Source organism: Capra hircus, chromosome 22, assembly GCF_001704415.2.
Source record: "Capra hircus breed San Clemente chromosome 22, ASM170441v1, whole genome shotgun sequence".
Taxonomy (NCBI): domain Eukaryota; kingdom Metazoa; phylum Chordata; class Mammalia; order Artiodactyla; family Bovidae; genus Capra; species Capra hircus.
Genome location: NC_030829.1, coordinates 12939172 through 12955458, shown reverse-complemented (window position 1 = coordinate 12955458; position 16287 = coordinate 12939172). Strand labels below are relative to the sequence as shown.

The window sequence follows — 16287 nt, the reverse complement described above, 5'->3', positions numbered from 1 at the left end:
GGGGCAGAATTCTGAGCTGTGGCCCACGTGGCTTCTCAGCAGGTCCCTGGTGGGATGGGGCCCCAGTGGCCTATGTTGTATCTTCACCGGCCTTTCTCATTTTTTGGTTTCACTCTTGGGTTTCCTGGGAGATTGCTTCTCTCAAAATCTACAACCAGATTTTTAACCCTAGACCTGCTTTTTGTGGAACCCCAACTGAGAATGCAAGACACGGTAGCTGGGTACTATGGGAGACGCAATGATGTTCAGAAAGTGGGTGTGGTTTCCCTAGGGGCCTAAAACGCCGCGTTGGTAGTTATGTGAGTGGCAGTGATGCTGTGCCTACAGAAGACAGAGGCAGCTGGACAGACCTCCCATAGGCTCGCGGCTCCAAACGGCTCAAAAGGGCACGTGAACTTTCCAGGCTTCACCTATGTCACTTTAGAAAACATTGCTATGGGGAGGCCTCCGTTGGCATCACAGAGTTTAATACTCAGTCCACGGTGATCCCTGTGGAAGAGATCACCATGGATGGCCAGGGAGAGATGAGGGCAAGGTCACAGCATGATCTTAGACCCAGAGCTGGGGATGCGCGGGGTGTTTCCAGAGAATAGCAAGTTAATCTGGATGCGGGTCCACGAACTGCCTGACACTGTAAGTAAAAAAAGAGAGAGAGAGAGAGTGTGTGCATAGAGGAGCGTTTTTCTAGAGAGAGACTCTGTAGCTTTAATCAGATTCTCTAAGGGGGTTCATGAGCTAAACCATGAGGGAGGAGGCACTGAGGACTCTCGAGATGGCTTATGATGGGAACCAAGAATCACAGAATGTTAGTAAACTGTGCCCTCAGTTACGCGATCGGAACAACACTGACTGTGCCCTTGTTTGTGTTCTAGGAGAGAGCTCAGCTCTTTACAAACGTATCCACTCATCACAGCCATTCTCTGAAGTGGGTTCTAATATCCCCATTTGACAGATGAGGAAACTGAGACCGAAGAAGATGCCTTGTCCAAAGTCACACGGCTGGATTTGAACGCAGGCAGGCTGATTCTAGATCCCATCCCCTTAACTCCATGCCAGGGGCCCTCAGACTTTAACACACAGCAGAATCACCAAGACAGTTTGGGCTCCATCCCCAGAATGTTGGATTCAGCAGCTCTGGGGCAGGGCCCAAGGATGTGCATTTCTAATAAGTTCCTAGGTGCTATGGTTGCGGCTGGTCTGGGGGCCACACTTTGCAAGCCCACTTTGAACTCTAAGCTCTCATCTCCAGAGAGGAGGGTATGCCTCCAAGAGTTGTGACCTGTGTCAGTGGCAAAACCAAGATAAGAACCTGGGTCTGTGGATTCAGAATCCAGGACTCTCCATGCCACTCTTGCTTGGAGAGGGGCACAGCATACTTAAAAATGAGTGGGTGCTTATGTGCACCCTGCTTTGTTACCTGATGTGTGTCCAGCTCCAGAGGGTGGCCACTGGGGGAAGGCAATTCCTTGCTTAGCTCCTCGGAGCCCCCCCGGGCCCTCCTCCACCTTCTGGCCCTCCGATCTGCAGCGTGGGGGGCCTCCTCAGGCTCGCTGCTGTCTGAGGTCTCCCTGCCAGCTGCCTGAAGGTTGAAGTTCACATCCAGCTCTCCCTGTAGGCGCATCTTCTCGGCTGCGGGGTTCCGGGGGGCCTTCCTCTGCAACCAGGACAGCCTGGCCCGGTGCCCAGCTTCCCGGGATGAGCCCACCGAGGAGGTCTCCGAGTCAGACCACATAGCCTCGGGGTTAGGCGAGGGCCCAGAGGAGGCAGAGGGGCCTTGGTCTGAGCCCGGAGCCTGTGCGGGCTGAGTCTGGGGTTCCCCGGGCAGAGCCCGGGGCTGCAGGCACAGCGTGCTCAAGGCCTCCCTCCAGTCAAAGTCCTCCTCGCTGTCAGAGCCCAGATCATCGTAGGCGGATGCCACGCTGGAGGCCGCCTCCAGGGCCTGAAACGTGCCGCTCTTAGGTTTGGGCAGCAGGCGGGTTGGGGGCAGAGCCCCATCCTTCAGGGCCATCCAGTTCCCATCAGGGCTCTGCAGAACTGGGGCCACAGCTGCGGGCAGGAGGGAGAGAAAAGCCAGAGAAGGACTGTCAGCACCTCAGAGCCAGGGGCCCCTCAAACAGCCCTCCTCCTCTGCGCCCCTCTTCCTGGAGCTCTTTCTGGTCTCCCCACCCAGAGTGGGCTCCTCCTTCCCTGAGTTGCTGTGACAGCCTTTCTGGTTCACTCCAGTATCCATCCTGGCTGACCACGCACAGGGCTCCTCCCTGGTGACAGGGGCCCTGTGGCAGGGGCTGGGTCTCAGTCATCCTGCACTGTCCCAAAGTCAGCTCGTGCGGAGGAAAGAGCAGAGGCTGGGAAGGCTGTAGGGATGCTGTGGGCTGAGTAAACCCGTCTCCAACTCACACTGAGAAACTCAAGAGCAGGGGCTGCCCTCGGATCTTTATTTCCCCACACTGAGCACACGTGGTGTGTATACGGCAGGTGCTCAGTCAAGGTCTGGGAAGTGAGAATGTGTCTGGGGGGATATGAATTTGTCGAAGGCACTGTCAAGTCTGAAGACTGAAGGTGGGTTTACTTAGCATCCCTACAGTTGACCTCAGCCGTGGACCAACAGGCTCCAGAGCCGGCCCTTTCCCTGAGGCATAAACAGAACCTCTGAAAATACTCCAGGGACATTAACCTTCTGGGATGACCTCTGTGCCTCCTCTGTGGTACATTTCTGCTCTGCTGGGATGGAGCAGTGCCCCCAAGGAGTAATCTGCTTCCTGCGAAACAGATCAGACATCTTTGAAGACCTCTGGGGTTAGTCTGGACAGCTTAGCATGTCAAGGGCCGAGTGGTCCTCAGAAAAACCAGCAGTTTTCTACGCAAGTGCTTTCTGCTCTTTAAGTCTTCATCCTGAGAGGTGCATGGCGTTTTGAGCTGCGGGTGAAATCTTTTTTTGCGTGTGGTGTTGTTGAGCTAAATTTTGTGTTTTAATGCAATGATAAACTTACACATAGGTGCCTTAGTTTAGAGAAATTTATGCACAAAACATGTTTTGAAAACCAAGATCCTTTACAAATTTATTTGGAATGCTCATAAGCCAGCAGGAACTGTTTTGCGAAATGGACTGTCTGCTAGAAGTGCTTATGAAACCTCCTAAGTTTGTCAGTTTCTTAGTCTAAATTTTGAAATGCTCTTTCTTTGTTGTTTGTTTGCTGTGGAGACACTTGTTAGCATGAGTAATTGAAGAGTCCTGACGCTTGGGCCTGGGGGCCATATTAGCTGTGGTATCTTGGACGCTGAAATGAATGCTAGGTTGGATTGGTGTCCCTGGGAAAGTGAAAGTGTCTCAGTCATGTCCGACTCATTGTGACCCCATGGATTATACAGTCCATGGAATTCTCCAGGCCAGAATACTGGAGTGGGTAGCCTTTCCCTTCTCCAGGGGATCTTCCCAACCCAGGGATCGTACCCAGGTTTCCCACATTGCAGGTGGATTCTTTTCCAGCTGAGCCACCAGGTAAATCCAAGAATACTGGAGTGGGTAGCCTATCCCAACTCCATGGGATCTTCCCGACCCAGGAATTGAACTGGGGTCTCCTGCCTTGCAGGCGATTCTTTACCAGCTGAGCTGTCTGGGAAGCCCTGGTGCTCCTGGCCTACATATCATAAGACACCTGCTCCTAGTCCACACAGAACAGGCAGCTGAAGTGGGGCTGTGCAGCCAGGTGGGCTCTGAACCACCTGCCCACTGCCTCACAGGTCTCAGCAAGCAAACTGCCCACATGGGAAACATGCCCGCCTTATATACAGTGTGCTGTGTGAGAGACCTTGGTGGGCCCGCCGTCCCAGATGGGCACACCCCCACTCAGACTGATGGTAGGAGGGGCTGAGCAACCTCACGACAGCCAAGCAGCCTCCCAACGGCATTTCTGAACCCCGCAGAACAGTTACTTGTCTGGTCCAGCCTGTCCACGCTCTTCCAGCTGGGCAACGCCTCCTCCTCCCTCGGCTGCTGCTCCCTTGGCTGCCTTGATGCAGCCTCCAGCGAAGGGGTCCTCGGGGCATCTTCTCTGCTGAGTGAGAATGCAGACTGCGACCGCTGTGCAAAGAAAAGAGGGGAAGGGGTGACCTCATCAGGCACAGTTCCCAGGGGGACTGCCTTCCGATCTGTAGGCACCCCACCGCATGGAGATGACGCAGCTGATGGTAATGGCTTTTCTCATCTTGAGGTTCAGAAGCTTCACATCAGTACATCCTGCTGTGAAAGTATTAGCTGCTGTTGTGTCTGTCTACAATCCCATGGACCGTAGCCTGCCAGGCTTCTCTGTCCATGGAATTCTCCAGGCAAGAATACTGGAGTGGGTAGCCAGGTCCTTCTCAAGGGGATCTTTCTGACCCAGGGATTGAACCCAGGTCTCCTGCATTGCAGGCAGATTCTTGACCGTCTCGGACACCAGGGATGCTACATCATGCCATATAATGGCACAGATGGTTCCCCGTTTATTCCACTGCAAGTGGCCAGGCCTCCCGGAAAGCATCAGAGATGTAGCGGAATCCAACAGAGCTGGTTCTTACAAGGCTCCTACTTACCCAGTCGTTCTTCCAGCTGAGATTTCTCAGGGCCAATTGTGTGTGATGAAAATAAAAGCATTTTCCCTTCAGAGACCTTCAAACCTGAGCGTTGCAGCGGTGCATGCAGAAATTTGCAGTACAGTGTAAGTGCGGTGATAGGTAAGCGAGCCAAGAGGGCCAGTCCGCAATCCCAGAGACTTTGCAACACATTCCCGTTTAGTTAAAATGAACTCTAACCTAAGGACAAGTGGTACAAATGACTGGCAAGAAACACGTTAGAACTGTATCATTTCTGTATGTTACAAACGTTAACTTTGAGAATTTGTAGCTCAGATGTTCTATACAGGGAATTTCATCACACAGAAAGAGACCAGTGTTTTCCATTGCCATTTAATGAGAGAATTCTCTTCTCTTGGGGATTTACTTTGCTCTTTTTATATGGGTGAAATGGAGGAAGGAAAGGGCCAAGCCACAGAAAGCATCTCTGACTGTGGTATGAAGCAAAGTGTTCTGACTCCGGCCTTAGGCAGTTTGGCGCCACCTGCTGGCCAACAGCAACACTAACAGGCCCACTGCCTCCTCTCCTCGGGAGAAACGAATGGGCTTTCCTCTTCTCCCACCACAGACGCTGAGAGTAGGGGACAAACGGGGAGTGTATTTGGAGAGCTGTGGGCAGGGCCCCCAGGCAGCTGAGGCTGGACTCGGGACTCCTCTGTACCTGGGATCCGAGATTACTTCTGGCGCAACACCTTGACTGAGTGACTTAATTTCCTGAGAAGCAGAAACCTAATCTTTGCTCTAGCTCCCCAGGTGGTGCAGTGGTCAAGAATCCACCTGCCAGTGTAGGAGACGCGAATTTGATCTTTGCTTTGGGAGGATCCCCTGGATAAGGGAATGGCAGCCCACCCCAGTATTCTTGCCTGGAAGATACCATGGACAGAGGAGCCTGGTGGGCCGCAGTCCACGGGGTTGCAAAGAGTTTAATACAACTAAGTGAGCAACTAAGTGCACACGCGCGCGCGCGCACACACACACACACACACACACACACACACAGAGTTTTGCTCTGCGCACAGTGAACGTATACTAAGTGGGAGCTTTAAAAAGCCGTTTGAGAATAACAGAGGAGAATAGCAAACACCAGCTGCAGGATATCTGGGTGGAAAAACAGCATCATGACTAGGGTTTGGGGAGAGGACAATGCACTCTGTAGCCTCACCCAGAAGGATGGCTAACAGTCTGAGAAAAGAGGGCTGAGGACGGGCCCAGTATCCCCATAATCACAGGCCAGGCCGGGGCCCACAGCCCTCAGATACTGCACATCTGCACTCTGCTGGAGAGGGTGTTGCAGCCAGCTCTGGCCCAGAAAGAGTCGTAGGAAGCCTCTTTTACTTCTCCTCACGAGACCCTGAGGCTGATCCAGGAGGAAGAGGCATTTGCCGAACAAATACAGAGCCTTTCAAGCTGTGTGCCAAGGGTCACAATCTGACTCCTCTTTGATTACAGAAGAGAGTGCCACGGGCCTCCAGGCCTGCTGTTCTATGCAGCAGTCACAGGTTAATGCAGCCCAGGCGTGGAGGAGCTCTCCCCCTCTTACTGACCGGATAAGATTCTGTGTGCACTCAGTTCCCCCTCTTATTGATCGGATAAGATTCTGTGTGCACTCAGTTCCCCCTCTTACTGACCGGATAAGATTCTGTGTGCACTCAGTTCCCCCCTTATTGACCGGATAAGATTCTGTGTGCACTCAGTTCCCCCTCTTACTGACCGGATAAGATTCTGTGTGCACTCAGTTCCCCCTCTTATGACCGGATAAGATTCTGTGTGCACTCAGTCCCCCCCTTACTGACCGGATAAGATTCTGTGTGCACTCAGTTCCCCCTCTTACTGACCGGATAAGATTCTGTGTGCACTCAGTTCCCCCTCTTACTGACCGGATAAGATTCTGTGTGCACTCAGTTCCCCCCTTACTGACCGGATAAGATTCTGTGTGCACTCAGTTCCCCCCTCTTACTGGACCGGATAAGATTCTGTGTGCACTCAGTTCCCCCCTTACTGACCGGATAAGATTCTGTGTGCACTCAGTTCCCCCTCTTACTGACCGGATAAGATTCTGTGTGCACTCAGTTCCCCCCTTACTGACCGGATAAGATTCTGTGTGCACTCAGTTCCCCCTCTTACTGACCGGATAAGATTCTGTGTGCACTCAGTTCCCCCTCTTACTGACCGGATAAGATTCTGTGTGCACTCAGTTCCCCCTCTTACTGACCGGATAAGATTCTGTGTGCACTCAGTTCCCCCTCTTACTGACCGGATAAGATTCTGTGTGCACTCAGTTCCCCCTCTTACTGACCGGATAAGATTCTGTGTGCACTCAGTTCCCCCTCTTACTGACCGGATAAGATTCTGTGTGCACTCAGTTCCCCGCTTACTGACCGGATAAGATTCTGTGTGCACTGAGTTCAAACAGGCCATGGCCTGTGGTTTGAAAGCCCGTTCCTCACGCTGGGCTGAGAGCCCTCCTGCTTTAGTACTGTGTTACATGACGCTCTACTGCAACATCTGCTTTTCTGCTGGTGTCCCCGCTAGACTGCAAGCACCTGAGGGTAGTTAAAGGACAGTTAATGGTGACAGCTCCTGGCACAGTAACTGGTATAGGACTGGGAATCAGTGAATGTTTACTGTGGAGCGAATGACTTGAGGTAAGCTACGGGGTAGGTTTTTAGAAGCGCCTGTTGATGGTGATGATCTTACTAACTTCTTGGATGACACTGGGGAGCAAGGGAAACAAAGAAGAATCCCACTGTCATCCTCACTTATATCAGGGAGGGCGAGGTCTTGCTTGGAGGAGAGCCAGGCTAACACTCATCAAGTGGTTTTTTGGCCCAGCGTCAGTTCCGTCATTCCGAGGGCATGGCAAGCACTGATCCTGTCTCTAGTGCCCTGAACTGCTCTGATACTTGACAACAACAAAGGTTTCCTTGGGGTTGGGTATTCACGGAGCCATCTATAATTTTGGGAAATCCCTGACAGATGATGAGGGGCGATCACAGAGGAGAGATCAAGGCTGACAGTCTGTTGACAGGTGAAGTTAGTAAAAATGAAGCAAAAAAATCCTTCCGTGTCAAACTGCCATCTCTTCAGGGGGATACACCCTTCTTTTTAAAATCTGGCTGTGCCGTGTCTTAGTTGGGGCATGTAGGATCTAAATCCCTGGCCAGCGATTGAACCCATGGACCCTGCACTGAGAGCGTGGAGTCTTAGCCACTGGACGACCAGGGAGGTCCCAGCGGGACATACCTTTGATATGCCTCCCACCTTGGACTGGCAAGACCCCCCTGCCCCTCTTCCGCGTAATCACACAGATCTTCCTGTCTCTGCTCCAGTCATATTCCAACTTGTTGTCTTTTCCATGGACTGTGAGTGCCTTGAAGATGGCCTTCTGGGTGTGACCCCCAGTCCCACGTTTGTGACCGAATTTGTAGGATTATAACACGGTTTGAAGAATAGGAAGAAGAGATAAGAAAGCCTTCCTCAGCGATCAATGCAAAGAAATAGAGGAAAACAACAGAATGGGAAAGACTAGAGATCTCTTGAAGAAAAGTAGAGATACCAAGGGACTATGTCATGCAAAGATGGGCTCGATAAAGGACAGAAATGGTATGGACCTAACAGAAGCAGAAGATATTAAGAAGAAGGGGCAAGAATACACAGAAGAACTGTACAAAAAAGATCTTCACAACCCAGATAATCATGATGGTGTGATCACTCACCTAGAGTCAGACATCCTGGAATGTGAAGTCAAGTGGGCCTAAGAAAGCATTACTACAAACAAAGCTAGTGGAGGTGATGGAATTCCAGTGGAGCTATTTCAGATCCTGAAAGATGATGCTGTGAAAGTGCTGCACTCAATATGCCAGCAGAGTTGGAAACCTCAGCGGTGGCCACAGGACTGGAAAAGGCCAGTTTTCATTCCAATCCCAAAGAAAGGTAATGCCAAAGAATGCTCAAAACACTGAACAATTGCACTCATCTCACATGCTAGCAAAGTAATGCTCAAAATTCTCCAAGCCAGGCTTCAACAGTATATGAACCGTGAACTTCCAGATGTTCAAGCTGGTTTTAGAAAAGGCAGAGGAACCAGAGATCAAATTGCCAGCATCCACTGGATCATGGAAAAAGCAAGAGAGTTCCAGAAAAACATCTATTTCTGCTTTTTTGACTATGCCAAAGCCTTTGACTGTGTGGATCACAATAAACTGTGGAAAATTCTGAGAGCGATGGGAATACCAGACCACCTGACCTGCCTCTTGAGAAACCTATATGCAGGTCAGGAAGCAAATTTGAGTGAACTCCGGGAGTTTGTGATGGACAGGGAGGTCTGGCGTGCTGCAATTCATGGGGTTGCAGAGTCAGATACGACTGAGCGACTGAACTGAACTGAACTGAACACGGTCTGACTCTAAGGAGCTGATGGCCTGTTGCCAGGTGCAGTATTCCTGCAGCCTGCCCTCAGCTGTTTTCTATACCGTGGCCTCTATTTTCCTATCTTCAAACTTCACACTATAAATCACAACATACATGTTTAAAAGAGAGAGGAAATGATAGCATTTCATTTTGCAGTGGCTCAAACAATGTTTTATTTCTGTATGTGTGTGTCTGTAAGAGGTGGCTGGGTTCCACTTCTATAGGACAAAAATGCTCCCTTACTTATAAAAGCCAAGATCAAAACAGGAAAAGTCCTTCTCTGGTCCCAACAGGGAAGATGAGATCTATGTTTTTCATGAGTTAAGGATGCCAGGCCTTCGTAATCTATTTCAGGCAAGCCACTGTTTCACACTAGGGGAAAAAACTACACCCTGACAGTCACGAAAATCCCTAGAGAGCTGCCTCCAGCGCATCTCAGGACACTGCTGGTCTGCTGTCTCCAGCCAGGGTGGAAAAGCCCCAGTTTTGAGACCTAGACCCAGTTTTGCCACAAGTTCATTGCAATAAACATATGGCCCAGAAGATGGCGCCACCACGACACTTTTACTTGCCAGTTGGTTCAACCTCCTTGCTCTTAGACGAAAGTGATGGGATCACTCAGCTAATTTATTTGCTCTGTTATCCTGGCTGGGCACTCTGTGCCCATCCTTTCACTCCCACTCACGGCGTCTGTTTTCCTTCCTCTTGCCCACCCTAGGGTCCATGGAAGAAACAAGGCTGGTGATGTCAGCAAGGGCCGGCCTGAGTTACAGTGTCTGCATGGTGGGTGGAGTCCACAGGTCCAGGAGTGTTATCATGACAGCAAGCCCTTGCAAAGATGGACTGAGAATTTCAAATCGGCCCCACCTCTTAATGCTTGGGGCATGAAAGTGTAGTATGTTGGGCAAGGGGTCCATGCCAGCTCCTCCTCCTGGGCGTCCCTGGTGGCTCAGAAGGTAAATAATTCGCCTGCAGTGCTGGAGACTCGGGTTTGATCCCTGGATCGGGAAGATCCCCTGGAGGAGGAAATGGCAACCCACTCCTGTATTCTTACCTGGAGAATTCCATGGACAGAGGAGCCCGGTGGGCTACAGTCCATGGGGTCACACAGAGTTGGACACGACTGAGCGATAACACTTTCACTTTCATTCTAAGCCTCAGGGATCAGTGCGATGCCAAGCACACAGAGTGCACTCAGTAAGTATCAGTCACAATAGCAGCATTTATTAAGCTCCGCCACCGAGCCAGGACAACTCCATTCCCTCACTCTGTCTGACTGGGGACACACGAGTGACCTGCGGCAGCTTGGACCAACTTGCCCACACAAATGGTCGGTGAGGGGCAGAGGCAGGGCTTGACCTTGGGTCTGTCTGGCTCCAGGGTGATGCTCTGCTCTGCCCTCTTGGTGCTGCACCTGACACCCTTTCCTGAAAGCCTGGGGACAACGCACTCCTGGCTAACAAGCCTCAACCCAGCAGGACGTGCCATCCAATCCAGCTGGTTCTGAAGCTTTAGACAAAACTCGCAGGGTGATCATGAGTTACTTTTGTTAAAGCTTCCTCTGCAGCCACTGGTCCCCCGTGTGGGCAGCAGCATCCTGCCTTCCTTATATCTCTTGCGATGGTATATGGTTGCTATGACTGCAATGATTGTCATCATCACCAACAGGGCAGACTCCCTGGGGCTTCAAAACAGTCTCTGTTTTCAAGGAGCCCATATCAGGGATGAACAGAGAGTGAAAGTTTTTAGTATCAAGGGTTTGTGGGCAAAGGGGTCAATGACAGTGTTCAAATGAATAACAGCTGAGACATAGCTTTGCTTTGTATTTCTGGGGTCAGGCACATCCATTAAATTCAATCCAATAATTATAACAGTAATGAAAAATCTTCAGGTCTATACTATAGTCATTTAAAGGACAGAGCAAAATGTGAGGGAGGAAAATGACAAAACCACAAAGAGAAATGGGTGAAGAAAATAGGAAAGAACGGAGAAGAGACAGACAGTCAGACAGAGACAGCTCAGTCGCTGGGCACACTGCATGCCCAGCCTCTGCTCTCTTCATTGTTATCACTAGGGTCACCATATGAATACAGAGATGACTTTTTACATACGCGCGCCCAAGGAGACAGGCGCTAAATGAATGATAACCCCTGCCCTGGTGCCTGTTAGGATATTGCATCTTAAGGCTTTGAAAATCAAGACTGCACTGACCCCCTTCCCAGCGGAGAGCCACACAATCAGAGAGGAAATTAAAAATAGGGACGATCACACTGAATTTTCTTTCAAGAGAACAGATAAGAAATCCTGTCTGACTGGAGATGGATTAAGTTTGGGTTTTGCAGTTAAGCCCGAGGACGGAGTCCTACAGTGTTACGGGGTTCTGCATAGTTACCCCCGGAGCCAGAGTATCCACATCCATGGAGGACTGAGGACACAGGAGGGAGCACTGCCAGGAGGCCAGGGGCTCAGGAGGCCAGTGGCTCAGGAGGGAGCACTGCCAGGAGGCCAGTGGCTCAGGAGGGAGCACTGCCAGGAGGCCAGTGGCTCAGGAGGGAGCACTGCCAGGAGGCCAGTGGCTCAGGAGGGAGCACTGCCAGGAGGCCAGTGGCTCAGGAGGGAGCACTGCCAGGAGGCCAGTGGCTCAGGAGGGAGCACTGCCAGGAGGCCAGTGGCTCAGGTGGGAGCACTGCCAGGAGGCCAGTGGCTCAGGAGGGAGCACTGCCAGGAGGCCAGTGGCTCAGGAGGGAGCACTGCCAGGCCTGAGGACACAGGAGGGAGCACTGCCAGGAGGCCAGTGGCTCAGGAGGGAGCACTGCCAGGCCTGAGGACACAGGAGGGAGCACTGCCAGGAGGCCAATGGCTCAGGAGGGAGCACTACCAGGAGGCCAGTGGCTCAGGTGGGAGCACTGCCAGGAGGCCAGTGGCTCAGGAGGGAGCACTACCAGGCCTGAGGACACAGGAGGGAGCACTGCCAGGAGGCCAGTGGCTCAGGAGGGAGCACTGCCAGGAGGCCAGGGGCTCAGGAGGGAGCACTACCAGGCCTGAGGACACAGGAGGGAGCACTGCCAGGAGGCCAGTGGCTCAGGAGGGAGCACTGCCAGGAGGCCAGGGGCTCAGGAGGGAGCACTGCCAGGAGGCCAGTGGCTCAGGAGGGAGCACTGCCAGGAGGCCAGTGGCTCAGGGCCCTCCCGGGTCTGCAGCTCAGGGTCCCTCCTCAAGATGCCACGAAAGGGTCATCCTGCAGCCCCCAGCCTCTGCCCGCCCCCCCACACACACACCATCCCCACTGCTGCAGGTGGCATGATCTCATTCTCCTTTATCCTGCCTTTCCAGTTTTCAGCTGCCTCTGTGTGTTGCCTGGCCCTCTCCCCCATGCTATGACTTGGGTCCCTGCAGCTGACGGAACACAAGTCCTGCCGGCCAGCCCTGCTCCTTTTCTTGCTGAATCTCCACACCCAGGACCCAGCCTCTATCCTCTGCCCCACATGTGCCCTCGCTGGGGAAGGAGGAACACACACCAAAGGACTTTACGGGCTCGGTGACCCTCCCCAGCCGCAACAGGCCCGGACCCTTGGGTCACTGGATAGACACTGTGCTTTGTGACTGGGGAGAAGGAACAAAAAGGTCTGCCCACATCCCGATGCCCCATCCACGGGCCGCTGTGGCCTCAGAAGGCAGCGGTCACTCTCTCACAGTCCTCGGTTTCCCTACAGCAAGTGCTCAGGTTGTGAGAACACACATGGCCCTGGGAAAGCCATTCTCCCCACGGGACTCAGTGCAGCTCTTTTCAGAATGAACTGTAAAAAGCTTGTTGACAGTGTTATTTTTCCTAAACTGGTCTCTGTGTAAAAACCTGTCCGCGAGTAAGAGAACAGGCCTTCTGGCCCCCACCCCTCGCTGCCTGGCGGGCACATGTGCTGACTACAGATGTTAGGCGTGGCGGCTGGTATCTATGGGGAGAATGGTTCTGAGCCGCACACAGCAGGGTCCCTGTAGGGGTGGGCCAGGGCAGCATAGGGGCTCACCCAGAAGGTGGCGGAAGCTCGGGGGCCCTGCGGGGCGGCTGTGGTCCCCGCGTCAGCTGCCTCTGCACCGCAGCTCTGGGGCTGCGGCCACTCCGGCTCGTCTTCCACGCGCTGCTCACTTTTGCTCTTCTGTTTCCTTATGATCTGGGGAGGAGGCAGGTGACAAAGGGGACACGTTATTGGAGAGACTTCCAGCGCTATGTGGTGTAACGGGGATCATCTCTGGGAGATTTTTAGCCACGGAAAAGCTTAGCTTCAACGGAATACCAGCCAGTTTCAGACCTGCCATGTGATAAAACAGCACAACCAAAGCTTTGAACATTCTACAGACTTTACAGTTTGAAAGCAGTCCTCTTATGATGCTGGCAGCCTTTTCTGTTAAGGGCCTACTGTGTGCCAGTCTCTGTGCTCGACACCATGTAGTACAAGGCCTTCCCTGGTGGCTCAGATGGTAAAGAGTCTGCCTGCAGTGCAGGAGGGCAGGTTCAGTCCCTGGGTCAGGAAGATCTGCTGGAGAGCGAAACAGAAACCCACTCCAATGTTCTTGCCTAGAGAGTTCCATGGACAGAGGAGACTGGTGGGCTGCAGTCCACGGGGTCGCTTGACGTCATATATGCTCTGTGCTTGACACCAGATATGCTTTACATCATTTAATTGTCAGAATAACTCTAAGAGCTACCTACTATGCTGCTGCTGCTGCTAAGTTGCTTCAGTCGTGTCCGACACTGTGCGACCCCATAGACGGCAGCCCACCAGGCTCCCCCGTCCCTGGGATTCTCCAGGCAAGAACACTGGAGTGGCTTGCCATTTCCTTCTCCAATGCATGAAAGTGAAAAGTGAAAGTGAAGTCACTCAGTCGTGTCTGACTCTTAGTGACCCCGTGGACTGCAGCCTACCAGGCTCCTCCGTCCATTGGATTTTCCAGGCAAGAGTACTGGAGTGGGGTGCCACTGCCTTCTCCGAACCTACTATAGCTCCCCCCAATTTACAGATGCAGTTTATCTCAGAGGTCATCAGTTAAGGATACACAGCTCATCAACAGTGGAGCTGGATCTCAAGCCCAGAGTCTCCGGCTGTACACCCTGACTTTAGGAAGAGTCTGAAAGCCCTAAGGAGGGGGCAGATACCAAGTGTCATGAAGGAAGGCTTCAGTTTGTCTGCACCACTTGCTATGCTGGGCATGGCCACTTGGGTTTAATAAGTCCATTTGTACAGAGATCTCTGGGCCAGGTTCCTGGCTCCTCACCCGATAGCTCAATCCCTCAGGGCAAGCAAGTTCACACTGCTTATTTGTCTCAGTGCAATGCAACCCCCCTGCCTTAGCCCCAAAGTACAATGGCAAAAGTGAGAAGGAACAAGACAAATGGTGCCCAAGACAACAGTGGTACCCTCCATGGCTCTTCCGCTCACTGAAGGCCCTGATCTGGACCAGGGTGGCCCGTTGCAGCCGTGTGGTTGCCAGGGCGCACTTACCTTCTGCAGGATGGTTGTGGCCAGCTCCTCGGTCAGCTCCTCCTTGTGGTCCCGCAGGTAACTGGCCTCATTCTGCTTGTCCTGCAGAGGGAAGAAGAGAAGGTTGTGAGCTGTGGGTGTGTTGGGGGGACTTGGCAATCTATTTCTTGGGAGTCCTGACCGCAAATGCAGGGGGAGGATGGGCTCAGTTCAAGGATGGTTACATGACGATGGCGTCCCCACAAGCTGCGCTTTCTCTTGGCAGCCAGGACACCACCCACACCACCTTCCAGACAGACACTGTGGGGGGTGGGGGCATACCAGGCTGTCCCCATAGGCTTCTGCTTTGGAGATGGCTTCCTCGATGGCCTCTTCAGCCACCCGTAGGGCGACAGCCAATGTGTCCATCATGCTGTGTCCTGGACAGGAAACAGAGCAGAGACCACTTCTAAAAGGCAAGGACAAGTGGAAGGTCCTTGTGTCAAAGTCATGAGCTGACTGGCACGAGGCTAGGCCATAGTCCTCTTGTGCCCTGGACACCTCTTGTGCACTAAGGACAGCTCCAAACACACAAAGAGGCTTAAAGACGACGGACAAAGGGATTAACACAGCAGTTCTTCACCTACCTCCTTGGATAAAGATCATGCTTTGTTTTGTGTGTGTACTGTATCATTTGTAATGATGGGCAGGAAACCTGAAATCTTCTAAGGGCGGTGCTCATGGTTTAATGCAAATACAAAATCCACAAAAGAATTTTTTAGATTCTAACCCCTACTAGCAATAGCATTGGCCCACCTTGCCCAGCTCAGCCACCTGCTGGGCCACAGACCAAGCATCTCGGTTTAACAACGTTGTGTTGCAGATGAACAGCGAGGGGGCTCAGCCATACGCAGACCATCCAGGCTGCCACATAACACTGTTAGAGCTGAGACTTGAATTCAGGACTCTCTGTCTCCAAATGCCGTGATTTTTAACCGCAAAAGTGAGATAAATACAAACTAACATGATTTTTAAAATAAAGCTATCATATATCTAGTGGATGTATTTTTTGCATATGGCAACAGACAGGAGGAAGTGTCCTTACACCAAAGGACTTCCCCAGGGGACAGAATTCTCTCTGGAGTCAAGTACTTGGAAGCGTTCTGCTTCCTGGAGGTGCTAGATTTTTACCTCTTACTTGAGAGTGAGAATTTCTATCATTCCTCTTAGTTCACCCCAGAAGCCCAACTCACACCAGGCATAAGATCAGAGGTCTGCAGGGGCTGGTTGCCTACGTCTCCTCTTCCCCTTCTCAACCTCCTGTATCCATCTATAATCTGCTAGTCAGGCATTATTGAACACGTGCAAATCTCCTGAAAGCCGCCTCGGATGCTTTGTAGAATGGGATACGGTGTAAATATATCAATTCATTAGTTAATCAGTCCCTAAGCTGGATCATGGAAAAAGCAAGAGAGTTCCAGAAAAAGATCTATTTCTGCTTTATTGACTATGCCAAAGCCTTTGACTGTGTGGATCACAATAAACTGTGGAAAATTCTGAGAGAGATGGGAATACCAGACCACCTGACCTGCCTCTTGAGAAATCTGTATGCAGGTCAGGAAGTAACAGTTAGAACTGGACATGGAACAACAGACTGGTTCCAAATAGGAAAAGGAGTACGTCAAGGCTGCGTATTGTCACCCTGCTTATTTAACTTCTATGCAGAGTACATCATGAGAAACGCTGGACTGGAAGAAACACAAGCTGGAATCAAGATTGCCAGGAGAAATATCAATAACCTCAGATATGC

General features: G+C 51.9%; 1 protein-coding gene across 2 annotated transcripts in view; it reads right to left on the bottom strand.

The window, feature by feature from the left end:
* Positions 1-16287, bottom strand: part of MYRIP (myosin VIIA and Rab interacting protein) — a 221091-nt gene that overhangs the window by 53441 nt on the left and 151363 nt on the right. Inside the window, exons 6-10 of one of the 2 annotated variants that reach the window (XM_018038374.1) lie at positions 14820-14917; positions 14520-14600; positions 13047-13190; positions 3934-4081; positions 1418-2046 (exon numbers count right to left, since the gene is read on the bottom strand). In XM_018038374.1, the coding sequence (XP_017893863.1) occupies positions 1418-2046; positions 3934-4081; positions 13047-13190; positions 14520-14600; positions 14820-14917 (1100 nt within the window). The remainder of the gene's footprint in view (positions 1-1417; positions 2047-3933; positions 4082-13046; positions 13191-14519; positions 14601-14819; positions 14918-16287) is intronic. The other variant, XM_018038375.1, reaches the window with a different exon arrangement.